Source organism: Meriones unguiculatus, chromosome 4, assembly GCF_030254825.1.
Source record: "Meriones unguiculatus strain TT.TT164.6M chromosome 4, Bangor_MerUng_6.1, whole genome shotgun sequence".
In the NCBI taxonomy this organism is placed as follows: domain Eukaryota; kingdom Metazoa; phylum Chordata; class Mammalia; order Rodentia; family Muridae; genus Meriones; species Meriones unguiculatus.
The window spans coordinates 69,219,625-69,245,637 of record NC_083352.1 but is presented as its reverse complement, the minus strand read 5'-3'; the positions used below and the strand labels follow the sequence as shown (position 1 = coordinate 69,245,637).

Genomic DNA, 26,013 nt, shown 5'->3' with positions numbered 1-26,013 from the left:
TGTTAAAAAGTTGTGGGTTTAGACTGGGACTATAGCTCAGAGCATTTGCCTGGCATATGCAAGGTCCTAGGTTCAGTCTCCAATACATTTAAATAATTAAGGTTGCTTGCCTAAATGACTTCTCTTCTCTTCCTTCCTTTTGATAACTTTTCACATAATCTAGGCTAGTCCTGAACTTCCTACCTGGCCATAGATGGCCTTCTGCCTCTACCTCCCAAGTACCTGCTATTGTTAGCTTAGCCTTTCTATGAAATAAGTCCTTATTGAAATGTTGGGACCTAGCCCTGTAGCTAAGATACAAAATACCAGTTACTCAGAAAGCTGAGGCATGGAGATTTAAAGTTAAAGGACTGCATGGTCCATAGAGTAAATTCAAGACAAGCACACTCTTTTTCCCTCATACATGAATGTGTGTGCACGCACACACACACACAGAGTAGTCTCATTTATGTTATGACTGATCTCATGTCCAGTTTATTCTCACAAGCATCTCCACATATAATTGTTGATTTTGTTTGTTTACAATCTCAATGATAAGTCCATGCCAGATGACATCCAAGGCCCTATCCCAACAATTGAAATAAGCACGGAACAGCTTCGACTCTTCGCATTTGAGGCAGAAGTCAATGAGAACTTTGAAATGGCAGCAGTATATTATGAAGAGGTAATTGAACATCTCAGGGATTGTTGTTATTATTTATGATTCTGTGTAAAATTGTAGTTTTTTTTGTTTGTCTGTTTATAGGGTTACTTGTTTGGTTGGTTTGTTTTGCTTTTTCAAAACAAAAGGGTTTTTCTGTGTGGCCCTGGCTGTCCTGGAACTCACTCAGAGATCTGCCTGCCTCTGCCTCCTGAGTGTTGGGATTAAAGGCCTGTACTGCCCCAGCTGCTCTTGCCACCACCCACCAAATTGTAGGGTTTTTTTAAAAAATTAACATTAAAATTGATTATTCAAAGTATAGACACAGATAAGTAGGACAGAAAGATAGGAAAGTTCGTAGGAGACATTGGAGAAGAATCTCTTTGACCAAGAGGCGTGTAGAGAGTTTCTTTGCAGAAAACCAAAGGACAGAAGGTCACAGGGAAAAGTGATGTCTGCCATCCCAGCACTGGAAGGCAGAGGCAGGAAGATTACCATAAACTGGAAGCCAGCTTGGGCTATATAACAAGTTCCAGGCTAGCCAGGGCTATGAAAGTACAGAGTAGGAGAAATTATATGTAGAACATATATTTTTAAAAGCAACTTGTATCCAGTATCTAAGACTCAAAATGAAGCTGGGTGTAGTGGTGTACCCCTTTAATCCCAGTACTCATGAGGTAGAGGCAGGTTGATCTCTGTGAGTTCGAGGCCAGCCTGATCTACAGTGAGTTCCAGAGAGCCAGAGCTATATTGTGAGACTCTGTCTTGAAAAAAACAAAAACAAGCCCTGAGTGGTAGCATACACCTTTGATCCCAGCACTCAGAGAGGCAGAGGCAGGAGGATCCCTGTGAGTTCTAGGCTAGCATGGTCTACAAAGTGAGTCCAGAACAGCCAAGGGTACACAGAGAAACCCTGTCTCAAAAAACCAAAAAGAAAAAAGAAAAAAAAAGAAGGAAAGAAAGAAATAAAGAAAGAGAAAAAGACCAAATCAGAACAAAAGATTCAAAATACATTTCTGTGAAAGTATTTAGTATCTGTTTTAATTATTTTGTGTATGCCTAAGAGTGGAATTGCTGGCTATATAGTTATCCTACATTTAACTTTTTAAGGATTTTGATAAGGATTAACCTTATATGTAGGTTACTCTTGGCAGCACTGACATCTTAACAACACTAAATCTTTCCCATCCTAACCTGAATTTAGTGTATCTTTGCATTAATTCGTGTTTTTTTTTAATTTTATTTTTCTTTTTTGTTTTGTTTTGTTTGTTGTTGTTGTTTGTTGGTTTGGCTTGGTTTTTGGAGACAGTGTTTCACCATGTAGCCTTGGATGTCCTGGAACTCTAACTCACAGAGATCTGCCTGCCTCTGCCTCCCAAATGCTGGGATTAAAGGAATGAGCTAATATGCTTGGCTAACTTCTTTAAACCATGTTTGTAGTTTTCATTTACACGAAGCATCCTTTTTCTTAGATTTACAGATGATTTTGTATGTTTGCCATCTCAAGATTATGGCGGTAATTATTGCCTATGGCTGATGCAATAGAGTCCTTAGTTCCTAAAATATTGGTTGAGTTTAGGAATAAATCTCTCAAGGATTTGTTATAGAATATTTATTTAGTTCTAGAGGGCTTTTCTATTACTTGGCTAGCTCCCAAATAATTTAGATAGAGACCTATTAATTTATTAATTTATTTATTATTTAGCATAATAACTGAGCAGGTACAATTTATACTAATTTTTAAGCTAGTTTAGCTACCTCCCAGCCAAGCTACTTGCCAATACTCATCCTGTCTAGGTTGGATCAGGCCACATCATATCTCTCCATCTTCTTCCTTTCTTTTTCCTCCTCTCCTTGCCTTGTGGTCCCTACCTGAGGTCCCTATCTCTCTTCTGTCCAGCTACAGGCTGTCCAGCCTTTATTAGCCAATCAGAGATATTTGGAGCAAAGTTTACACAACATTATTTGATATATGTAAGAATGCACTAGTCTAGACTATAACCAGATCTTGGGGCTAGAATTTAGCATCTGAATACACGGAATACCAGACCAACCCCCAACAAGGATTCAGTTTTTTTTAAAGTCATGTTAACACTTTTTTTGACTATATACTGAAAGCTAGAACAGTACTTTAGTCATCTGGGTCCTGTATAAGCAAAAGAAAAGTAATGTTTTTGGTTTTCATAGAATGTATGTTATTATGGGGCCCTTACTGTGTTATAAGCACAAAAAGTAGGATGTGGCGTTGCAATAACCCTGTCCCTCCCAATACTTTGTATACCTAGAGGTTGGTCCGAGAGCCCCAGAACCTGGATCACTGGCTGGATTACGGTGCCTTCTGCCTCCTTATTGAAGACAACATCAAAGCACAGGAGTGTTTCCGGAAAGCCCTTTCCCTGAATGAGAATCATATTCACAGGTAGAGGAGAAAGAGAAATAGTCAATCTGCTATGTACTACTAGCTGAACACAAGATTGTCTTTGTTCCATTAAAGTGACATAGGGCCAGACTGCTAACCATGCTCCTGAGTCTCTTCTCAGCTTGTTGCTGTGTGGCGTCATGGCTGTTATGATGGAGAACTATGAGCAAGCAGAAATTTTCTTTGAGGATGCTACATGCTTGGAACCTACCAATGTTATTGCCTGGACTTTACTCGGTACAGTGTTTCCCTGTGATGTGGATGTGGACTTTTCCCCTCTTCACTTTTCCCCCAAGTTCACTGAGCATGTGGTTTTTAAACTCTAGTAAAACAAACATGGCAGAGAGAAGTAAAGTGTATGTGTTCTCATCTACGATGGTGGGAGATCAGCCCTATATCTTGGCTTCTTTATTTCCTCAGGGTTGTTCTATGAAATTCAAAATAATGATATTCGAATGGAAATGGCATTTCATGAGGCCTTCAAACAGCTTCAGGCACGACATGTCCAAACAAAGCTAAAGAAAACTGCTACCATAGAGAATATCGATGAAGAACTGAAAATAGAGCCCCATTTTGGCTCCTGGGCAGCCATCCACGAGTCTATCACAGCCATGAAAGCAGAAGGCATACCAGGTGGGAAGTGGCTATGAGAAGCTTACCGACCTAAGGAATAGGAGCTGGCACGATGTAGGCATCAAGTCAGTATTTGCTCAACAAATTAATGAAAGTTTTAGCTCTTTCAGCACTATCAGGAAAAACACCTCGCTTAGTAATAAATCATCACCTGGGGTCTGCACTGAAGCACCGGTTGCTGTTGATTTTTATATCAGTACTCCTTTTAAGTATTCCTTAAACACAGGTCTCATTCTGAATACATTGAAATGTTTTTCTTCTGTCCTTTGCTCCTTACTATGTAATTTTTAAATGCATTTATTCACCCAATCCATTTCCCTTCCCCATTCTCTATTTCTGTACATTTTAAAGATTTTTTGACTGATTTATTTTATAAATATATTTGTGCCTGCTTATCAGTATCTGCATCATTCAGCAGGTACCCACAGATTTCAGATGCGCTGGATGGAGCTGGAGTTACAGACCATCGGTTGCTGGCAGCTGTAGGTGCCAAGAACTAACCCTGGGTCCTCTGCAAGAGCAGGAAGTGGTCCTAATCACTCTGCTCTGTCTCCTTATACATGTCTTTGCTTGTGTATTTCTTGCATATACATGCACTGTTATTCTGTGTACATTTAAATTTTAAAGTTGCCTAAGAAAATTTCAGTTGAAATTTCGTAAACCACACACATTTAAGGTTCGTTTAGTAAGCGCTGATGAAAACACCACCACAATGAAGGTAATGACTTGTGTTCATGCTCAGTTTGATGCCTTTCATCTGCCTTCATTTCTAGATAACCACTGACCAGCTCTCATTATAGAGGAATTTGCATTTAAAAAAATTAAAGTTTCATCTATTGGGTCGATAGGTACTCAGGTAGTGGTCAGAGGACAGCCTTGGGGATCTGTCCTTCTACCATGTGGGTTCCTGGTATGGAACTCAGGCCCTCAGGCTTGGTGCAGGCACCTTTATGTGCTGAGCCATATAACCAGCCCACATTTGTTGGTTTTTGAGTTTTAGAATTCTAGAAATGTACTAAATGTCTTTAAAACTTCTAGAGTTAAATAGTGTGTGCTTTTTGGTCTGACTTGTTGTAACCACACATACTTATTTTGAGATTTAACCATGGTGCACTGATTGTATCAGCTGCCCGTTTTACTGCTACACTGCATCCTAGTGGAAAGAGGACCCATGCTCATCCCTGTGCACCTGTTGCTTCGTGTTTGGTTCTTTTCATGTTGGGGCTGTTGAACTAAAGCTACTAAGGACATTAGGTCTACATTTTTGCATAGATAAACTTCCACTTTCTCCTGTAAACACCTAAATTCACCAGCTGAGACCACGGATTATTTAGCAATATGGTTTTTATTTTCTAAATATTTGGAGGTTTTCTAATATATCCTTGCTTTTTATTTATAATGTAATCTCATTCTGGCTGGAAAATGAAGCTTCTCTAAGTTGAACACGTAAAAAAAATAGAAATTTGTTTCACGAGTCAACAGATAGTCTGTCCTGGTAAATATCCTTGATGAATACAATGCTCTGCAGCTGTAGATGGGGTATGGTAGCCCAGTGTGCTTCAGTTCTATCTCCTTTATAGTTCTTTGTCTTTGAAGTTTAGGAATATTTTTAAGGACAGGTATCTTAGTCAGGGGTTTTATTGCTGTGAAGAGACACCATGGCAATGGCCACTCTTATAAAGAAAAACATTTAATTAGGGTTGGCTTATAGTTCGAAGGTTTAGTCCATTATTGTTGTGGTGGGAAACATGGAGGAGTTCAGAGTTGTACATCTAGATCAGCAGACAGTGGGAAGAGACTGGGACACTGGACCTGGCTTGAGCATCTGAGACCCCAGAGCCAGTGACACACTTCCTCCAACAGGGCCACACCTTCTAGGAGTATCACTCCCTATGGGCTTATGGTGGCCATTTTTATTCAAACCACAACAAGGTTTAACATAGCAGCACCATACCTGGCTGTAGCTTTAGAATCTTTTTCTTCTTTGTGTAATATTTTCTTCAATTAACTTTATAAGTGTCTCACATGTATATCTTTAAAAGAGTCCATTTTAGAATATTCTGCTTTGTGGGCATTCCATTTTATTTTTATTTTTTTGTCTGGATAGGGATATATTTTTCTCAGCAATATCTACTAACCTCATTATTTCCCCCTTTGAGGTAAAGTATACATTCCTAAACTTTGAACTTCTCACTCCATCCCATCTGTCATGTACAAACATACAGATATGAAAGCATTGCACATGTCTTTTATGGCTGTGGTTTTGGGGTATGCCTTGAAAGCCAGCATATCAGGTTCTCACATGTAACTGTCTCACTTAGCCATGTGTGGACCTTTACTTGTCTGCATGGATTTTATAGTGAATTTAGTAACTGCATTTTAAAAATGTGACTAATTTTTATTTGAACTATATAAAAATTAAAGATCAGCTGAGGGATAATTAAGACTTTTATATTAGTCTATTCTGTCCTGTGTGGCAATGATATGTCCATTTAGTAATTTCTTTTCTTTGTTTTTAACTAAAATTTTAACATTTTATCTAATGAGGCCCTTTTTAGTAAAAAAAAACTTTTAGTTATTTCTTGATTCCAGATAATTTTTATTGAACTTTTTTTTAAATTTTATTTTATGTACATCGGTGTTTTACCTGCATGTGTATATGGGTTAGAATTTCTGATCCCTTGGAACAGGAGTTATAGACAGTTGTGAGCTGTCATGTGGGTGCTTGGAATTGAACCTTAGGACCTCTGGAAGAGCAGCTTGTGCTCTTAATCAGTGAGCCTTCTCTCCAGCTCTTTTATTGAACTTGAATGTGGAAGCCTTTTTCCTTTTTTATCCACTAATGAATTAATGATTTTTGTTGTTTCTTAAAAATTTGACTATGAATTGCATGTGGTGTCCCACACTTTTAATCATAGCACTTGAAAGGCAGAGGTAGGTGGATTTCTGAGTTTGAGGCCAGCCTGGTCTACAGAGTGAGTTCCAGGGCAGCCAGAGCTACACAGAGAAACCCTGTCTCAAAAAAACCAAACCAACCCAACCAACCAACCAACCATATATATGACTGATATCATCCATAAATACAGTTTTATCTTCTTCCCTCCCAGTATTTATGTTACAATATCTTTTTTAAATTATTTGCTTTATTTTTAATTATGTGTGTGCCTGTGTCTGGGTGAGGGACTCCTACACATTACTGCAAGAGCGTATGGAGGCAGCCGATGCCCCGGAGCAGGTTCTAGGCAGCTGGGAGCCATGTGGGTTCTGGGAGCCAAGCTCAGGGACTCCTGGAGCTCGTGCTTCACGTCCCTGAGCCGCTTCTCCGGCCCTACATTATCACTTTATTTCTTCCAATAGTGTCACAATTTCTCCTTTTCTCTTAAAACTTTCAGCTTTGTCATGTTGCAGTTTCTGGTGTAATCCCTTTTATCTCTTATGTGTCTGAAGTTATTGTTTTTGTTTGTTTGTTTGTTTTTTTGTTGTTGTTGTTATTTTCTTCATAGAAGTTACCAAGAGATTTTTCTTTGTTGTTGTTATTTTAGGGATCAGACCCAGGAGCTCCCAGTTGATGAGTGCTCACCCCAATATCGAGCTGCACCCCCCACCCCAAGGTTTTTTTGTTTGTTTTACGTTTGATTGTTTGTATCTGATGTGGTCTCTTTTTTTTCCTCTCTTCAAAGTTGGAAGTATTTTATGGGGGGCGTGTTTGTTTCTCTCACCTTTCCTCTCTGGGTTCCTGTCTTCCCAGATCTTACTCGTTCAGTTCCTTGTCTGCTTCTGTCAACTATTTTTCTGTCCTCATTTCCTGCTGAGCACCGGAGGAAGATGAGGAGACCCTGTCCGTGAGGGCTTTCCTGTTGTGTGTGATGCACCTTTCTTCTCCTGTGGGCTCTTGCCGCTGTGGATCTAGCAGAGTACTTGTGTGTGTGCTGTGTGCCATCTAGATACCTGGGACTGAGGACGCTACTCTCTATTCATGATGTCCACACTATAGCCTGCTCCTTCAGGCAGTGCTTAGGGGATGTCTGTCTTATTGTTTATACATCTTCTGTCCTATTACCTTTCAATGCCAGAAAGAGGAGGCTCCTTTTCATCAAATCTAATCTGTTTAGGGCCAAGCACTGTGCTGTCCAGTCTAGAGGAGCTTACTGAAGAATCGTCGAAGGCACAATCTGAGTTACAAGATCCAATAGTGACTTTACAACCTCAGGAGTCTTCTCTTGCCCAGAAACCATCCAATGTGCTATTAAAGGAGCTAGTAGCAAAAAAAGGTAAGTAGGAGTCAGTATTCCTCCTGAAAGAGGGGTGCAAACCAACTAGATGAGCACGAAGACTCCTAGGATTATGATTGTTAAGATCCTGATGTGTTTGAAGTTACACTGAGTACAGTTCCTATTAGTCTAGGATCTGAATTCTAAATTCCACGCTGAGTCTCCTTTGATAAGTATGGATTTAAATTTTGTCCACAGAAGTAGCTAACAGGATTATAATTTTCCAGTGAGTCATTATTTTCAGAATATAAGTTGTTTCAAACCCAAGGAGGTCTGAATACTTCTTTAAATTAATTGCTTAATTGTGTGTTTTTCTGTGTGTGTGTCATGCGTGTGCATGTGTGGAGGCCAGATGCCTCATTGGCTCAGCTGCCCTGACTGGCTAGTGAGCACAGGCATCTGCTTGGTTTTATGTTGCCAGTGGTTCCAGCCACCTGCATGTGGCTTTTTTTTTTTTTTTTTAAGTGGGTGATGGTAGTCAGAACTCAGGGCCTTTACTGATTCATCTCTCCAGGCCCTTTCATTTGGTTGTGACTTGCCTTAGAACCACTAGTACATTTACCTTGATAGCCTTTAAGTTTGATTTCTGCATAACTAGAAATAGTCTATTGCTCTCCAGATTCTGGTCTCATCTCTGGCTTATCTCATTTGAGATCAGAATATTCTCCCTACCTCATTAATATGTCTGAGCTTCTGGTATATCTTATTTGCATCTGGTCTTCTATCCTGTTAATCTATTTCCAGAAACATCAAAATGTCAAGATTCATCACCCTTTTATCAATATACCCCTCATATTATCACCCAACCTCCTGCCACAATCTTCATGGAGACCATTCGCTTCTTGATGAAGGTCAATGCTGTACAGGTCAGAATGTTTGGGAACTGGCACACAGATGGAAGATTTCAGTGAACTATGTATTCTACCCAGAGCAGTGTCTTGCAAGCTTAAATGTGTGTGAAGCAGAAACCAAACATACTTTCTTGGTGCTGGGGATTGAGCCTGGAGACTCCCACATGCTAAACACACATTCCACCACTGAGCTCTATCACTGTTTCCTCAGATGTACTTTAAGGGCATTTCTTACCAAATAAGGAATATCCAAGCATCAACCATTCTCTGCACATGCTCTCAGCAGCCCTCATGAGAAGTCTGCTACCCTCAGAATGAAGTCAGACTCCTACTGTAGCCTGACCACTTTCTTTTTAGAACATTTTCACATTTACCTATTTATGAGGGGTCATATACATGTAAGGTCAGAGGATGACTTGCATAAGTCAGCCTTCTCCTCCCACTATGTGTGCTCAGGGGGTCAAACTCAGGTCATTTGGCTTGTTATTTCACATGTAAGCAGGAAGGATGATGAAGTGCCTTTGCCTGCACCCAACACATAGTCTAAATCTCAGCCTAATGGCCACCAGGCCTGCACTGCACAGTACTGCACTGTGTTCACTTGGAAATGCTGATGTCTGCTGGCTGAGCAGCTTGTACTAGAACATGAAGTACTGTTTGTGATTTTATCTTGTCCCTTTGCCACTGAAGATGATAATTTTACTCTATAAGACATCCCTCACTGTTGACCATTGGAGCCAGACTCCCTCCCTCCTGAAAGCTATTTGACTATTACAAGGAACTCATTTTTATGTTTTCTATCATTGGGATTCCTTGCAGTTTGTGCACAGAGTGCTGGCACATGAGCTGCTCTGCCCTCAAGGTGGACCCAGTTGTGAATATTATTTGGTTCTGGCCCAGACACACCTTCTCAAGAAGGACTTTGCCAAGACAGAGGAGTATCTCCAACAAGCAGCCCAGATGGACTATCTGGTACTGATTTTCCTAGATAAAGCCTTTTGGATGGGAGAAGGGCTGTACAGTCTTTGTTAAGATGGAGATGAAAGCAGGACACAATAGTGTGTCTCAGCTGCTTGAGGGCTTGAGCCCACGAGTTTGAAGTTAGAATAGGCAGCATGATGATACTCCACCTCAAAAGAAATAAATAAAGTAATGGTGCCATATCACAGAGAGATTTCTGGCATGTATTTGTTTTTCTTAAGTAATCATGAGTTCTATAAAAGGTAAGAATAGATAAGGCAGTCATTTAGCAGGAGTTGCTCCTTGTTTCAAGTTTTTAGACTTCCCTTTGCTCCTAATAGAATCATCCTGATTATAGCTGAGTGTTGGTCTTAATATTCACCCTGAAGATAAAATGGCTTTGAGGAATACAAGAATGAGGGCATTCCCAGGAAAATAATCCCTAGTGTGACTAGAAAAGTTCTTTCTGTGTATGTGCTCTTAAAAAAAAATTAAAAAAAAAAAAAAGGAAAGAAATGTACTGATCTGAATGTAAATGTTCAACAAAATTCATTAGGGACTTAAATACCAAACCATCCTGCATGTGTTTTGTCTGCTTCCTCAGAACCCTAATGTTTGGGGTGTGAAGGGCCATCTCTATTTTCTAAGTGGAAATCATGCTGAAGCCAAGGCGTGCTATGAGCGAACTGTTAGTTTTGTAGTTGATGCTGCTGAGATGCACTTCATCTTCCTACGGCTGGGCCACATCTACCTGGAAGAGAAAGAGGTAAGGGAGAGCTAAGGGAGTGGTCCATGGTCCAGAGAAATGTAGCTCTGCACTGCCACCCACATTGCTTCCACCTCTACCTTATTAAGGACCTTCATTTTAAGTAAAGCCACTTCCATTACTACACTGCAGAAAAGAATTCAGGACAAGTCAGAATGAAGCAAATTCAGGAAGTTTATTAAGTAGAAACAGAGAATAGCACACCCTTTAGTTAAATGTGAGTTGGGGAGGAGAGGGAGAAAAAATGACTTAAGAGCAATACACATCCAAACCTCTTTGTCAACACAGAGCATTATTAGGTATAACCTAACTTAGGCTAGCTCCATCCTATAGGGCACTCTAAGCTGACATGAGAAGTCCCTCTGCTGTCTTTTAGGAATTGCCTCAAGGGATTTTACAATAGGAGAGGGGGAGTAGGCTTGCTATTTTAGAAAACTTCAAATACATGCAAAGTAAACAATGGGAGAACAAACCATCTGGACCACCTAATTGTCACCTTCTGCTACAGGCATTCTGACTGTTTTACTTGTCTTCATTCCCTTTCCCTTCTTCACCATTAAATGTCAGGTTTTTATTTAGCATATTAACCAAAAGGAACATAAAGTTACAATGCATGACAATGAACATGAAAAGGCTAATCCAGGCCAGAGAGAAATCGAAGCCCTGTTGCAGTGAAGCAAATAAGGAGAAATATTCTTTCTAATGTCATTGCAAGCTGCCATCCTCAAGCAGCTAGTGACCTCATGGTTACTTGGCAACCAGTTCCTAGGCTGAATGCTCATGGTCAGCTCTAGACACAAGAAAGAAGCCACTGAGTCCTACTACTTTTGGAAGTTTCATTTTGGAAAGAGAGAGGGTTTTCTGAATGCACCAGTGTGTGGCAATCGTGCCAGCACACAGGAGGCTTAGGTTTCAGGACTGGCTTGGCCCAGAACTTTTAAGCCAACCTGGGGAAAATACTGAGGTCTTGTCTCAAAACAAACAAACAAACAAACAACAACAAAACAGATGATGGAGTAGGGGCATAGTGCAGTTGTTTGAGGGCATGTCTATCAGGAATGTGGCCCTGGGCTTAATACCCAGCACCACATAAAACTGGGTGTGATAGTTCATCCCTGTAATGCCAGCTTTCAGGAGGTAGAGGTTGGAAAATAAGCTGTTGAAGGCCATCCTGGGCTACACAGCAAGTTCAAGGCCAGTCTGGGCTATAAAAGACCCTCTCTCATCTTCACCCCCACCAAAAGGAAAGAAATGGTATCTTATTATGTTACAAGACTGTCCTTGAACTTCTGGGCTCAAATAATCCTCTTGCCTCAGCTCTTAGAACTGCTGAGTAGCTGGGAATATAGGCATTGCATCTGGAAGAAAGTTTGATTTTTGTGTTTCTCTAAGTGTCTCTATGGCACCTTTAAGACTCTTCTGATAGTGGAACAGGTTCTCAGAGGGACCAGAGGATCAGTGTCTGCCATTCCTCCCACTTCTAAGTGAAAGGATGTTCCATAAAGTCCAGACAGAATTCAAATGACCACCGTGCTTGCCCAGAATGTCCAGTGTAAGTCCCTCCCACAGCCTTGATCTGCTCCCAGGTGAAACCTGCCTTTTCATTTGGCTTCCCAGTCTCTCCCAGGCCTCTTACAACAGCTCCTTTAAAGTATCCATGAAAATATCATCCAAGGACTCAATTTCAGATTATTCTGGAGTGAAACTGTCAAGAAGCTTGTGGTTACCTTAGTAACACAGTGTTTGAAGCTTAACGGTACTTTCTTTTGACAGTATGAAAAGGCAAAGAGTACCTACATGCAAGCCTGTAAGAGAGCGCCTTCATGCCTTACCTGGCTAGGACTAGGAATTGCTTGTTACCGGGTAAGAGAGCAGAGGGCTTGCTACCCATGGTCCTCCAAGTATATTGTGGGTCTTGTGATGATGGTGGGATGGCAGTCTGCCCTAACAGAAAAACTGTTCTTCAAAGTTATTCATTAACTGGAGCCTGAACTATAAAAATAAAATATCCTTGAGCAAAAGACTAGCATGAGAAATCTGAGATGTAAAGAGACAGAAGTGAACTCCCAGGCCACACAAATAGTCATAGTGTCAATGTTTATCTTTTAGTTTTTGTTTGTTTGTTGTTATCAAGGACAGTTTGATGTCCTTAGTTGTAAAGAGCACAACATGCCTTCCACTTTACCCTGATTTGGCAGCCATTAACTTTAGGTCTTCATCTTTGTCTTTATCTTTGCCTCAACATTTCCCTCTAGAGTCTTTTAAAGCAAATGTTAGACATGCACACCTCATCTGCAAATATGTTAACATGCTCAGACTTGAATCAAATTACTGTCTTGCCTAGTGCCAAAGATGGGGTTCTCATATACCCAAGGTGGTTTCAAACTCAATATATAGCCAAAGGTAACATCGAACTTTTGACCTTTCTCCCTTACCTACCAATGCTGGGATTACAGACATTTTCTACTAAAGTCATGAGGGCCACAGAGTCCCTGCCTGAGGCTGGGGACAGCACTTTCAGAGCTGTAAACATGCCTTTGTTCCCATCATTCAGGAGGCAGAGGCAAGTGGTTCTCTATGAAGCTAAGGCCAGCCTCGTCTACATAGCAGGCCAGCTAAGGACACACACACACAGAGATAGTTTTCTGTGCATGATGTACTCCATCACACCCTGTACCTTTGTAGCTAGTCCCTTTATCTCGCTTGACCTTGTACATCTATCAAACTTCTAGTTATCTGTCATAGTCCATTTTTGTGATGTTTCTTCTCTGAGGCTATCCTTCAGTCTTACTATTTCTCTTTGACTCACCTCTAGATTATAAGTGAGCTTTTACTATAGAAATGTTTATTTTGTAATGGAACTGTTTATGTTGTTTCTCATATTTTTTACATATCCACCACTGATGTCTCTGAGGGCAAGAGCTGTATATGTACATACATATTTATATTCTCAGCATCAAGTATATTGCTGAGCACAGAACACATCTACAGCAAACGTAGATGAATACAATTTCTGAAAGACCTAAAGTGTGATTCAAAACATGGGCATGGTTGAGCATCTTTTCATGTGCTTAAAACCTCGATATATTGCTGAGCACAGAACACATCTACAGCAAATGTAGGCTGGCTGAATACAATTTCTGAAAGACCTAAAGTGTGAGTCAAAACATGGGCATGGTTGGGCATCTTTTCATGTGCTTAAAACCTCGCTATCCGTTTAAAACTGAAAAAAAAAAAAAAAAAATCTAGGCCTGGTGGCTCATGCCTAAAATCCCAATGCCTGGATGGCTGAGGCAGAGGAATAGTTTCAAGTTCAAGGACAGCCTGGGATACATGAGTTACAAGCCAAGCCTGTGAGTTTCACTAACAAGCAGACCCAGTCTCTAAATAATTTAAAAGCAAAAATAAGTAAAAAAAAAGAAGAGTTACTTTATCATGTGGAGGATATATACCTACCATATTTCCAACCACAAATAATGTCTATTAATCATATAGAACATATAAAATATATGCTACATATGACTGTAACAGGAACTTTTATTTTCCTGAGGAAATTGTTGTCTCAGATTACTGCCTTTGTCTGCTAACCTAGGCCTAGCCCTAGAAGCTTCTAGTCTCTGTACAATGTAACCTAGGCCTAAAATGTTTTCAGCCTCTGAGACTTGCTTAGTTAAGCTCACTCTTTCTTGTTCTTAAATAGCTCTGGCTGGTTCAACTCAGCTGTTCTGGCTCAAACTCCTCTCCCAGCTGACTTAATCAATCTTGGCTCCCGAATTGCTCTGTTCATCTTAAATTAACTCTAGAAATCTTCTGGCTCTTCCTCATTCTCTAGTTTGTGCTGTCTTCATCTGTGTCTAGCTTGTTCTCTCATTCAACCTCTCTGTAAAACTCTCCCAGGAAAACTCCCTCCTCTCTGTGCATTGCCCTTTAAATAGCTTCACTTTCCTCTCTCCTCTAGAGAGTTGGGAATATCCTTTTCTGTCAACTCCTTCTCTGATTCGTCACCTTTTCTGCCACTCAACTAGGCATCACTTTGAATCTACAAACTAACTTTACCTTCATTGTTTGGGATTAAAGGCTTGTACCACCAGTCCTAGACCTAAACTTTTCTTTTCCTGAAACTTGCTCTATACCAGGCTGGCCTTGAACTCTGATCTGCTTGCCTCTGTCTCCTGGATCACACAGACACAGGAGGCCTTTGGATGGGATCTCCTGCCAGAATCGCCATGTTCTCAATTAAAATTCTTCTACATATGATTTCAGAAACAATGATGAATTTTTAGGTTTTATTTGAAAAGCACCATTATAGGTCGTGAACATCTGTTGGTTAGCTAGGAGAGACACCTAAGCTGACTCTAGTTGGCTTAAGTGAAAACCACTTTGGACTATGTCTCCCATCTTTCTCTCTCAAGCTGGAGGAGCTCACCGAGGCTGAGGACGCTCTCTCTGAAGCCAACGCATTGAATAACTACAATGCTGAGGTGTGGGCCTATTTGGCTCTGGTCTGCCTGAAAGTAAGTGTTTCTTTTGTCCCTTCACAAAGCCCTTTCAAGGAATTGGTGAAGGCCCAAGTAAGAAAGAAATGTAAGCTGGCCATTAACAAATAATACCTGGATTTGTGATTGTACTGATGACAAAGAAAATGTCAATCTTGGGCAGTCCCTCCTTGAAAGGAATGTGCTTAGTTATTTATTTACATTTTCTATGAAAGATGTGCTGTGCTTTTTTTCAGGTTGGACGACAACTGGAAGCTGAGCAAGCTTACAAGTATACAGTAAAGGTGTGAGGCAGACACTGTCTTCCAAGACGGTACAGATGTGACAGCTCTCAGTGCCTGATGAATTTTCACCAAGGGACCACACACCCTTGGAACCAATACGTTCTAAGTCTTTAAGAGAGCTTCCAGGATGTCCAGAATATAGGGAAGGCCCATTCCACCCCCACAAATTTGGAGCCTCATAAATTAGGGGTCCTCAAAGATACATATGGTATGTTGGATTTGACTTCTTTCTCTGCCTTGTTTCTGCAGCTGAAACTGAAAAATGAGGCTCTGCTTGCAGAAATCCACAGCGTACAGGAAATGGTTGGTTTTGGAGATCCATCATTCTGACATCCATACAACTGGATATTTAATATGGGACCCAAGCATCTTTTCTTCCCCAAAACTGTCACCAGATGAAACCTGCCCTTTCCGCCCCCCCCATTAGCTGTTGACGGTAAATCAGATCACAATAAAAAATTAAAAAAAAAAAAAAAAACAACTGAAAATCTATCCAGTGTTTCTGAAGTCTTACCTGGCAGATTATATTTTATGTGTGCTTATATAATTATGCAATTAATAGACTATTTGTTGGTAGATGTATGGCATAATGGTGTGACTATCAGAATTTCTGATGAAAGCTTATCAGATCATCCTGCAGGTGATCCCTGGAGGTGGTCAACTGCCAAAGTTCTTGACCAGCTTTAGTTTCTGGGGCTTGGCAATTAGGGCACCATCTTCAAATATCGGTATGTTGTGTCACTCGATAAGGGAGCAGAGGATATTCTGGGAGCTAAGCCTTTTGGAATAGCTAAAAAAGAGGCCTTTGCTCAGGATGGAGGTACTAATTTCTTTAACTCAACCAGCGTTATCTACATGGATTTAAGTCAGGAGGGCGGCTTTTACACAAAGCTATGTAATCAGCGACGTAAAACTTAGTGAAGTCGTAATTCAGGTCTTAAAGAAGACAAAGAAATCATACCCCTAACTTTTCGGAGCATGTTATATAGTAAACGCGAAAATAAAAGCGACTCCCCCACTCTCATTTTTTAATGGAGCGATTCTTGGGAGAATACGAGAGAAAAGTTAGAGTCATTAATAAACTGAGGATAAGCTAGTTATTTTTAATCCTCGCCCAGTGCTTTATGATGTCTTTCCAGGAAGGGGCAGCTTCATTTTCGCCCGCCCATCAAGTCAAGGGCGCCAAGGTCAGTGCTCTTCCACCCTAATCGGCGTGGGACCGCTGCAGAACCGACGTGTTTGCAGACCACTTAGCACCCCTGCAGACAGGGCCCGGCAGTCTCGCAACACACTCCGCCGCCACAGTAGCTCAAGCTAAACACATCCAGCTACCCCATGCACACACACACACCTCTTCCGCAGCAGTCGACAGACCCCGGAGCCTTGTTGCTTTCCGGCATGCAGAGGAAGAGAAATCGGAAGGGGCGGGGCGAGCGGCCGGCCGCTTCCGCAAGGGCCCTCCGGTGTGTGTGTGCGCGGCCCTTTGAGGGCGCTCTTTCAGGCTTCAGGCTCGGAGGGGTTTGTTTGTGCGGGGGGACAGCCGGAGAGCCGCACGCCGCTGCACCATGGTTCACCTCAGTGAGTGCACGGGGCTTCAGGGCGGGTGCAGGCTGAGGCGGCCCGGGCTAGGCGCGGCCGTATTGCCTTACAGCCGAGCCTCTTCTCAGTCTACTGTTTTGCTTTTAGGCAGGGTCTCATCGTGTAGTCTTGGCTGGCCTGGAACTGGTAAAGACAGGCTGGCTTCGAACTTAGACATCCATTTGCCTCTGCCTCCCAGATATGCTGTGATCAAAGGTGTGCGCCACCATGCTCAGCCTCTCTTCTCAGTTTTTACCACAAAATCGTAGAAACCGTTTTGCAGACGAAGCACCTAAAGGTATGACAAGGTCACAGCTTAGCAAATGGCAGGTCTGTGTTACGCGGACTTAGGAAAAAGATATGTCCTGTCTGGAGTGGTTAAAGGGAGTTTCACAGACAAGATGGTACCTAAGCCGGATGGAATAGATTGGAAGTGAGAACACTGCAGTAGAAGGAGGAATTGTGCCTTTACTTTATAGGACCTATTTTGAGTCCTCTGTTTTTGCGTCCTAACCAGTTATTTCTCTACAGCAACCTTTTTCTGCAAAGCCTACCATGGAGGCCACGTAACCATACGCCTTGCTTTGGGTGGCTGCACCAACAGGCCTTTTTATCGCATTGTGGCTGCTTACAACAAGTGTGCCAGGGATGGCCGCTTTGTGGAGCAGCTGGGCTCCTACGATCCACTGCCCAACACTAACGGAGAAAAACTGGTTGCCCTCAACCTGGACCGGATTCGCCATTGGATTGGCTGTGGAGCTCAGCTCTCCAAGCCTATGGAGAAACTTCTGGGTAAACTATCTCTGAGCCTAGATAATTTAAGAGATTTCATACAGGGGCCAACTCTAGGATAATGGAAAAGAATGATTTTCATTCCCTCGCGGCTGCTCTGGACAGGAGTGGAAGGTTGAAGTGATGTAATTGCCATTTTTAAATCTGGATATTCTCCCTCCCCCCACCCCCGCCCCAACACACACATTTATGTACTCCTTTAAAAGGCTCCAGGTGGGGGGCTGGAGAGATGGCTCAGAGGTGAAGAGCACTGCTTGCTCTTCCAGAGGTCCTGAGTTCAATTCCCAGCAACCACATGGTGGCTCACAACCATCTATAATGAGATATGATGTCCTTTTGGTGTTCAGGTGTGCATGGAGGCAGAACATTGTATACATAATAAAAAAAAAATGGTAACAATGTGTTTATAAAAAAAAAAGGCTCCAGGTGACTGGGATTTTGTGCAAAAAATTGGCAAGCCAGGAGCCTATTTCTTGTGTATACTGTGGTTCAGGTATTGGATTTTAGTTCTGGAAAGCAGACTTCTGCAAAGCATTGGCATGTGCAATATTTTAACAAAAATCCTGTTGCTTTTTAGGTCTTTCTGGCTTTTACCCCCTGCATCCGATGATAATCACCAATGCTGAGAGACTTCGGCGGAAGAGAGCACGGGAAGTCCTCTTAGCGTCTCAGAAAGCAGAATCAGAGCCCGGAGAAACAGAATAGAGCTGACTTGAGTGAACACAGCTGAAGGGCCTGCACAACTATCCAGTAGAGTTTTGTGTTGGGTTTGAGGATCAATAAATGGAGTTTTCCTAGCCACGATCTTCCAGCATAGCCTGAGCAGGTTTCAGGCAGAAATTTGTTTATGTCTGATGTTTAGAACTGGGTGTAGATACCTGCTCGGCTTTCCTTATCTTGTGACAGTCAATGGGTACAGGGAGGGTTGGGCTTTGAGTTAAACCCTGTTCACATGGGCAACTTTACAATCTGCAGTCATCCAGTACTTTCCTGCTTCAAAGCCCTCAACCAGAAATGTGCTTGGCCCATTCAAATGTTTTAAGACAGGTTCTTGCTCTGCAACCTTGGCTGTTGTGGAGCTTGTTGTGTGTGATATATAGACCAGACTGACCTTGAACTTTCAGCTTTCCTCTTGACTGTCTTCTGAGTGCTGGGATTTACAGGTACATATACTATACCTGGTCCAAATATTTCGTTAATCACTTGGGACCATCCCAAAAGCTCAAGAAGACAGTTGCCTTGTTTATTCTTTGTATTAGTGGGATTTATATTGTTCTCTTGACTCATGATCTCAGGTTTACAAAGATGGTTGTAAAAGTTGCTTTGGAGCTTTTTGGTTTTTGTTTGTTTTTTTAGAGACAGGATGTCTTTACATAGCCTTGGCTAACCTGGACTGATTTTGTAGACTAGGCTGGCCTTGAACTCACAGAGATCCGCCTTCCTCTGCCTCCCATAGTGCTGGGATCACAGGCATGCACCCACCTTTGTTTTTGTTTTTCTGAGATGCGTTTCTCTGTGTAATAGCCCAGGCTGTCTTGTGTCAATGTCTTTCTTCAGGTTTTTATCAAGTACGGTTTGAAAATGTTTTTAATTGTAAAGAAAAAGAAGAAAATGCCTTTCTATACCAGGCTGGCCTTGAACCAGAGAGATTCACCTGTCTCTACCTAGTGTTTTTTGTTTGTTTGTTTTTTTGTTTTTTTTTTTGTTTTTTTTTTTTTTTTTTGAGACAGGGTTTCTCAATATAACAGGGTTTCTCAATATAACAGAGCCTTGGCTGTCCTGGATTCGATTTGTAGATCAGGCTGGTTTCGAACTTACAGAGAGATCCACCAGCCTCTGCCTCCTGAATGCTGGGATTAAAGGTGCACACCATCAGCACTGACTCCAACGTCTACTTTAAATGTCAGTGATAGAGGTCCAGGAGATGGCTCAGGGGTTAAAAGTGCTTTACCATGCAGTTCTGAGATGCTGAGTCCTTAGAACACGTAACAGCTGGACAGGAAACAAAGAATCTGCAATAGCATCCTACAGGGACATGGGAGGGAAAGACAAAGGAATCCTCAGACACTCACAGGCCAGTTGGTGTGCACAGTGGAAAAACAACCCAAGACACCCTGTCTCAGATGAGATAGAAAGCAAAGACTGACAGCTAAGACTGTTCTCTGGCCTCCACATGTGTGAACATGCCCGCTTTAACTCAGGAGTGTGCACACATACATATACACAGAAGAAAGTCAGTGATAGAGTTGTGTTTAGGTATCTTGAGTTTGGTATGTAAATGATAGGCTGTATGAAATAAAATCTAACACCTGTCCCACCACAACAGGATTCTACAACTGTAGGCATGGCTCACATGTTGTCACATGTTTTAATTAATACAGTAAGCCTAAGGTACTGGGAGTTTATAGAGAAGCCTCGAAGGCCTGCTAGTGCCCTGGCCTGTCTTATCTGGATTCTGAGAATAGTTTAGTTACTAGCTAATGCACATTCTGAGGTTGTGGCTGCTGGTTTTCTTTCAGTTATGAGGGGACTCAGACAGATGGACAGGGACTGACTTTAGCTTTGTTTAAAATGGGAGGTTGAGTGTAAAGTGACTGGAGCAGATGAGTGGGATTAATTTTGTGCTGTCAAAGATATACATCCTAAGGGATAAAAAGTATTCTTAAAGTTTTCTGCATTTTGTTGGATATAGGTTTTTTTCCTGCAGAGACTGAGGGATTCTTCCCAGAAGTCATTTAAGCCTGTACTGCTTTGAAGATCTCCTTTGAACACACACACACATTAACCTTTAGGTTGAGCATGTTAAATTTCCCAACGCTGCTACATGAGCACTTGTATTATATTTAACTTACTTTGTATGACAGTGAGTGTGTGTTGGTTCAACCCTGTTTGTCCCAGAGCTCGTCAGGTATGGCTGCAAGTGCTCCAACCTGTTGCGTATCCTCGCCTGCCCAAGGAACCGCCTTCTATTGGGAAAACTTTCGGTCTGTTACATACTTTGATGTGTCATTGAGCTTCTGCACAGAGAACATGAAGGAAGTACGAGTACCAGGTCAGAAGGGCGTGCTTCCGCTCCGCAAAACGCCGCCGTCCGCACGCCGAGGGCCGTGTTTTATTTGTCTGGTGAGAGCAGGTGCGGTTTGCGGCTGCCGTAAAGCGTGACTGGCCCCGCCCCCGGTGCGCCTCCTGTGACGCAGGCGCCCAGGGCTTTTTGGGCGGGAAAAGGCGGCGGGCTGACGGAGCCGCTGTGTGTACGGATTCGCGACTTTCGCGGGGCAGCCTCTTCCCCGGCATGGGGCTGCTGGAGCTGTGCGAGCAGGTGTTCGGCACCGCAGACCTCTACCGGGTACTGGGCGTGCGGCGCGAGGCTTCCGACGGCGAGGTCCGGCGCGGCTACCACAAAGTGTCCCTGCAAGTGCACCCGGACCGTGTGGACGAGAACCAGAAAGAGGACGCCACCCGCCGCTTCCAGGTAGGTGTGGGCCCGCGTTCGGACGGCCACCCGGACTTCTCCCGCCCTCTTGGGCCCCCCCCCCACCTCTGGGACAGCGCACTGCTGATCCTCGGCCTGGTATTTTAAAGCTTCTCTAGCCGCACGGCTTCAGTGAGAGGGTCAGGGTGACTTTTGGATGCTCTCTACCTGCAGATCTTGGGGAGAGTCTACACGGTTCTGAGTGACAAGGAGCAGAGAGCAGTGTATGATGAACAGGGGACAGTGGACGAGGACTCTGCTGGCCTCAATCAAGACCGAGACTGGAATGCGTATTGGCGGTTACTCTTTAAAAAGGTAAAGGGCTCTAAAAGGTAAACTGGCTCTAATTCCCATCGTTCGGGTCACAAAGTACAATGGCGAAGTTAAAACAATCTTCCTTGTCATTAGATAACGCTAGAGGACATTCAAGCCTTTGAAAAGACATACAAAGGCTCGGAAGAAGAGCTAAACGATATTAAGCAGGCGTACCTGGACTTCAAGGGTGACATGGATCAGATCATGGAGTCTGTGCTTTGTGTGCAATACACAGATGAGCCCAGGATAAGAAACATCATTCAACAAGCTATCGATGCCAAAGAGGTTCCATCCTACAAAGCCTTCGTTAAAGAGTCTAAACAAAAGATGACTGCAAGAAAAAGGAGGGTAAGTTTGCATGCTGTTTGTAACATCTGAGCTGCTTCAAAAAGGGGTCTTGGCGTATTTACAACGAAGGGAACAAACTGCTGAAATAGGAGCTGCTTGACCAGCAGCGCTGATCTGACTAGATGATCAGGAAGCAAACCCTGTTTGTTTTGCTATGTTGTGCTGAAAATGATTTCACTTTATGGATTGTTTGGGAGTCCTTGTAGCTTTTCTGTAGGGATCCTAGGTACAGCTGTGGTCCAGGTGTGGTTGGTGAACAGCAGTGACTGTCTTGTTAAAAGTGTTGAATGGCCAGCGAGTTGTGGTGGTGCTACTAGTACTGAGCATTGAGGAGGCTAACTTGGGAGAATTGCTACTTTTGAAGTCAAGCTGTGGTATGTGGATCAATGCTGCATTGGTTGTCTAGTGTGTGGTAGGTCCCTAAATCTCCAAAACTGCCCAGAAGAGGAGAAAAAATAGATTTTTTTTCTTTTAATCCTGTAAACATATATAATTATTTGGAAAAAAAAATGCTCAGTGGGCATGTACTACTGCATTTACAGAGACCCAGGTTCAATTTCCAGGACCAAGGCTAGGTGGCTCACAGCTGTCTGTGGCTCCAGCTCCCAGGGATCTGACAACTCTGGTTTCTGTGTAACTGCTGGATGGTCTTTCCAGCCCCCATCTGCTTTCTTAAAGCACACTTGAGGTGAGTCTTTGTGCCGTGCTCCGAGGAACATGTGTTTGCTGAGAATTGGGATTTTGTAATTTTTCATATCCCTATTAAACCAGGTTTGGTGGAGATGATGGCCAAAGTATTCAAGGTAGGAAGCCTCTCGGAAGTTACCTTGGATTGTTGTTAAAGCAACAGTTGCTTCATCATGACTTTCACAATTAGTGCTCCCCAGGAGAGCAGGTTTTAGGTGTTTAGTGAATACTTGAGTTGTCTTTTGTGTGTCTCAAATGGATGGGCAAAGACCTGGAGTGTTTAGATACAAGAACATGCAGAGAGAAAAACTGACCTTTACCTTTTGGGGTGAGTTGAAGGATCTGCTTTACCAATTAAAGACTGCCATGTCGGTTGCATTGAGGGAAGAAGGGAGAAGATACCGAAGTCCTTTTGTTTATTGGCTACATCTGCTTAGAGCCATACCCACTTGTTAGTCATTTCAGGTAAAACTGAACAGCTATAGTCTATCAGGATTTTAGTTTGAGAATCTTATAGTTTGAGGGGAAATGACAGCTTGAAAGATGTATAACCAGTGTAAGGGGATTAAGGGATGCTGAATTTTGAGAATAAAACAAATTGTTTTTCTTCTGGAATAACAAGATCCCTATTATTATTCACAGTATTAATGTAGTTTTTTGCTACATAGAAAATTTTGCAAGGAGTAGAGCTTCATATTATTACTGTTGTTGCCTTTGGGTGTTCTTGTAGTATTTTGGCAAATTTTGTTAAATGAAGGCATCTTTGAAATCAGGTAAAGGCTAAAACTGAATTTGCTATTTTAAAATGTGCTACTCAGAACACATTTTACATTTATTTGTGTATGCGAGTGTGTTTGCACCTGTATTTGTGTGTGCATGAGTGTGGGCCCCACGGACGCCAGAAGAGGCTGTTGATTCCCAGGAGCTAGAGTGATAGGCAACCTGATGTGGGTGCTCGGCATGTCCCCTGGAAGAGCAAGAAGTGCTGCTAACCGCTGAGCCAGCTAACCAGCTCCAGAGAAAGCCTTTAAATCACAGCAGCTCACAAAGCTGTTGTCAGTGCAGTGTATAAAATGGAGTCTTAGATGAAAATTCTGAGGTGCCTGGTACCTGGCATCCCTTTTGAAGCTATCCCTGCCTGTGTGAGCCTTCCAGTTCACCTAGTAGGTTTTTTTCCTTTATGTAACCATATGGTTTGTGATGCCAAAGTACTTGTGCTCTCTAGGAAGTAGAGTTGGAAACAAAACTGAAGGGTTTATTGGAGTTAGGGTGCTTCCCCTGAGTAGTGTGTGTTGCCTTCTAATGAAACCATGTATAATTTTATTCATATAATTCCAGTTCTAGAAGGGGTCTTAACATTTTCTTTATGGGGGAAAAAGGAGTAGTTCTGTTATTTCTTGGCTGATCAAAGTTTCTGTTTAGGCCCAGGAAGAGGCTAAAGAAGCAGAGTTGAGCAGAAAGGAGCTGGGCCTGGAGGAAGGAGTGGATAACCTGAAAGCACTAATCCAGGTAAAGGAGGCAGTCTCCTCCCACAGGCTTCTCTCAGGCCCCTTTTACTGTGTACTGCTTAGAATATGTTCTGGTGGTTTTTTGGTTTTTGTTTTTTTTCTTTTAGGGTACAATTACACATAACTTATACCATATTTTTTGTTTTTGAGAATGTACAATTCAGTTATTTCCCCTCCTCCCAGTTGTAGAGTTGTCACCAGTGTTCCACTCCAGAGAACATCCACACCCATTGTTAGTCATTGGTGGACCTTCTTTACCCCAACCCTCCTAGCTGTGAAACTGTCTCAGTGGACAGTGTTGCATTTTGAAAGCTGTGTTTTAACTTCTCAAACAGAGCAGACAAAAAGATCGGCAAAAGGAAATGGACAATTTTCTGGCTGAGATGGAAGCAAAATACTGCAAACCTTCCAAAGGAGGTAAAAGAACGGCTCTCAAAAAGGAAAAAAAATAAAGGAGTTTTTTTTCTTCATGGGTCCTTCTGTGTCAGTGGTGCTGTGGTAGACAAGGTGAAGGCACCTATTAGCCTAACCTTTGAGAGAAGTTGTCCTACATTAAAACATGGATCACCTAAGCCAAGCAGGCGTCATCACCCTGTTCTTAGTATTTCCTAGAATTCACCTGACATTGTATCAGGGCTTCACATGAAGGGTTTGTAGCAGTGATGGTTGGGAGGGTGGATTTGACATTTGCTTCCATGGACCTTCTGCTCAGGGAGCTCTATCTAGAATATTGGTTTCTGTGGACTGCTTTTGCTGATGTGCATGCACTAAAGAAATACTCTACCTATGGAGAACACCTTCAGAACACCTGCTGAACAGCTATCTTTTAAATAAATGCTAGTGTGCTTTGGTCTTAATCTTACACAGATCCTCTTTTCTTGTTTGACTGTTAGCTTTTGTATTTGGTCCTTAAAGTTAGAGATGTGGGTGTTCATGTTACTGCAAACTCTTTTGTAAGACAGTATATGGATAAAGAAAAAAATGAAAAGGTCTAGTGCATTATCAGTGTTTTAAAGGACATAATCTACTTGTATTGCAACAGACAGGCTGGCTTCAACACAGACGGATGTTGTAGTTGTCTTTGCAGGGCACAGGATTAGTCATTTCATTGAGCTTGTCATCTGTAAGAATGAGATCCGAACTCAATAAACTGATGTATTAAGTACAGCCAGGGGTTTTTTTTTGTCTTGTTTTTTTTTTTTTTTTTTTTTTTTTTTTTTTATGGATCTGTTTGGTTTGGTTTATTTCAGATGAGTCTTATTGTGTAGCTCTCTGGCTAGCCTGGGATTTGCTATATAGACCTACTATACTCATGTGGGTTTTTAATTTTCTCAAAACAAGGTTTCTCTGTGTGGCCCTGGTTGTCCTGGAACTTGTTCTGTAGACCAGGCTGGCCTTGAACTCAAAGAGATCTGCCTGCCTCTGCCTCCCAAGTATTGGGATTAAGTGAGCGACACCACCGCCCAGCTATGCTCAGGTTTTTGAAGATGAATACTAATTAGCTTTGAGGGGATCCACATGAAAGGGTGAGGAGCTAGGCTAAGTGACCTGGGGTGTGTGGAAAGGCCACCCTTGTAGAGCTGATTGTAAGGCTTTGTGGGACAGATTTTCATTTACGCCTTGAGTTGGCAGACAGTCAGTACAATACGTGACATATCTGCAGTGACTGATGTGTAGACTATAGTCAATGCATCATGTATGAAATGAGTCTCTTCCCACTGAGCATTATAGTTTAAGGCTACATTACATAATTACACATTACATATTTAGTTTGTGATCACAAGCACATTAGAAGTATTTAATTAAAATATAATTCAGTGTGGGTTACTTGAAGCATCTATTTGATAGCATACAAACTTATAATTAAGTCACCTTCAATAGACAACCATTTGAATTTAGCCACCTTGAGAATTAGTTCTCACACCACTAAGGCAATAGTCAAGTGGTGATTTCATAAGACAGACTCAAGCCAGAGTTAACACAATTACTATGT

The 26,013-nt window shown here is 42.2% G+C and overlaps 3 protein-coding genes and 1 long non-coding RNA gene across 7 annotated transcripts in view; 3 read left to right on the top strand and 1 right to left on the bottom strand.

Annotated features, from left to right (window-relative positions):
• The window catches only part of Cfap70 (cilia and flagella associated protein 70), a 55,238-nt gene extending 39,048 nt beyond the window's left edge, over positions 1–16,190 (top strand). The window contains exons 16-28 of one of the 2 annotated variants that reach the window (XM_021643007.2): positions 539–664; positions 2,926–3,059; positions 3,181–3,296; positions 3,480–3,692; positions 7,235–7,303; positions 7,805–7,963; positions 8,708–8,829; positions 9,634–9,786; positions 10,379–10,540; positions 12,314–12,403; positions 14,953–15,054; positions 15,273–15,320; positions 15,570–16,190. In XM_021643007.2, the coding sequence (XP_021498682.1) occupies positions 539–664; positions 2,926–3,059; positions 3,181–3,296; positions 3,480–3,692; positions 7,235–7,303; positions 7,805–7,963; positions 8,708–8,829; positions 9,634–9,786; positions 10,379–10,540; positions 12,314–12,403; positions 14,953–15,054; positions 15,273–15,320; positions 15,570–15,650 (1,575 nt within the window). In that variant the 3' untranslated portion in view covers positions 15,651–16,190. The remainder of the gene's footprint in view (positions 1–538; positions 665–2,925; positions 3,060–3,180; positions 3,297–3,479; positions 3,693–7,234; positions 7,304–7,804; positions 7,964–8,707; positions 8,830–9,633; positions 9,787–10,378; positions 10,541–12,313; positions 12,404–14,952; positions 15,055–15,272; positions 15,321–15,569) is intronic. The other variant, XM_021643008.2, reaches the window with a different exon arrangement.
• Positions 10,391–20,675, bottom strand: LOC132653654 (uncharacterized). Its single transcript, XR_009591429.1, has 3 exons — positions 20,543–20,675; positions 16,672–17,190; positions 10,391–10,525 (listed from the first exon to the last, which is right to left on the bottom strand). It is a non-coding gene; the product is annotated as an uncharacterized LOC132653654 (long non-coding RNA).
• On the top strand, positions 16,759–18,487 carry Mrps16 (mitochondrial ribosomal protein S16). Of its 2 annotated transcripts, XM_021643012.2 has the most exons (4): positions 16,858–16,898; positions 17,098–17,196; positions 17,430–17,690; positions 18,268–18,487. In XM_021643012.2, exons 2-4 carry the CDS (start codon positions 17,127–17,129, stop codon positions 18,393–18,395), a joined length of 459 nt encoding a protein of 152 aa, XP_021498687.1. In that variant the 5' UTR covers positions 16,858–16,898; positions 17,098–17,126; the 3' UTR covers positions 18,396–18,487. The 2 variants fall into 2 exon arrangements, with proteins under 2 accessions (XP_021498688.1, XP_021498687.1); XM_021643013.2 differs by lacking the exon at positions 17,098–17,196 and having other exon boundaries at positions 16,759–16,898.
• A 165-nt stretch (positions 20,676–20,840) lies between the features above and the next one.
• Positions 20,841–24,882, top strand: Dnajc9 (DnaJ heat shock protein family (Hsp40) member C9). 2 transcript variants are annotated; one of them, XM_021643017.2, is made up of 5 exons: positions 20,841–21,162; positions 21,337–21,477; positions 21,571–21,825; positions 23,935–24,021; positions 24,356–24,882. In XM_021643017.2, the coding sequence occupies exons 1-5, from the start codon at positions 20,983–20,985 to the stop codon at positions 24,470–24,472; spliced, it is 780 nt and encodes a 259-aa protein (XP_021498692.1). In that variant the 5' UTR covers positions 20,841–20,982; the 3' UTR covers positions 24,473–24,882. The 2 variants fall into 2 exon arrangements, with proteins under 2 accessions (XP_021498692.1, XP_060238044.1); XM_060382061.1 differs by lacking the exon at positions 24,356–24,882 and adding an exon at positions 24,204–24,224.
• Positions 24,883–26,013: the final 1,131 nt, after the last annotated feature.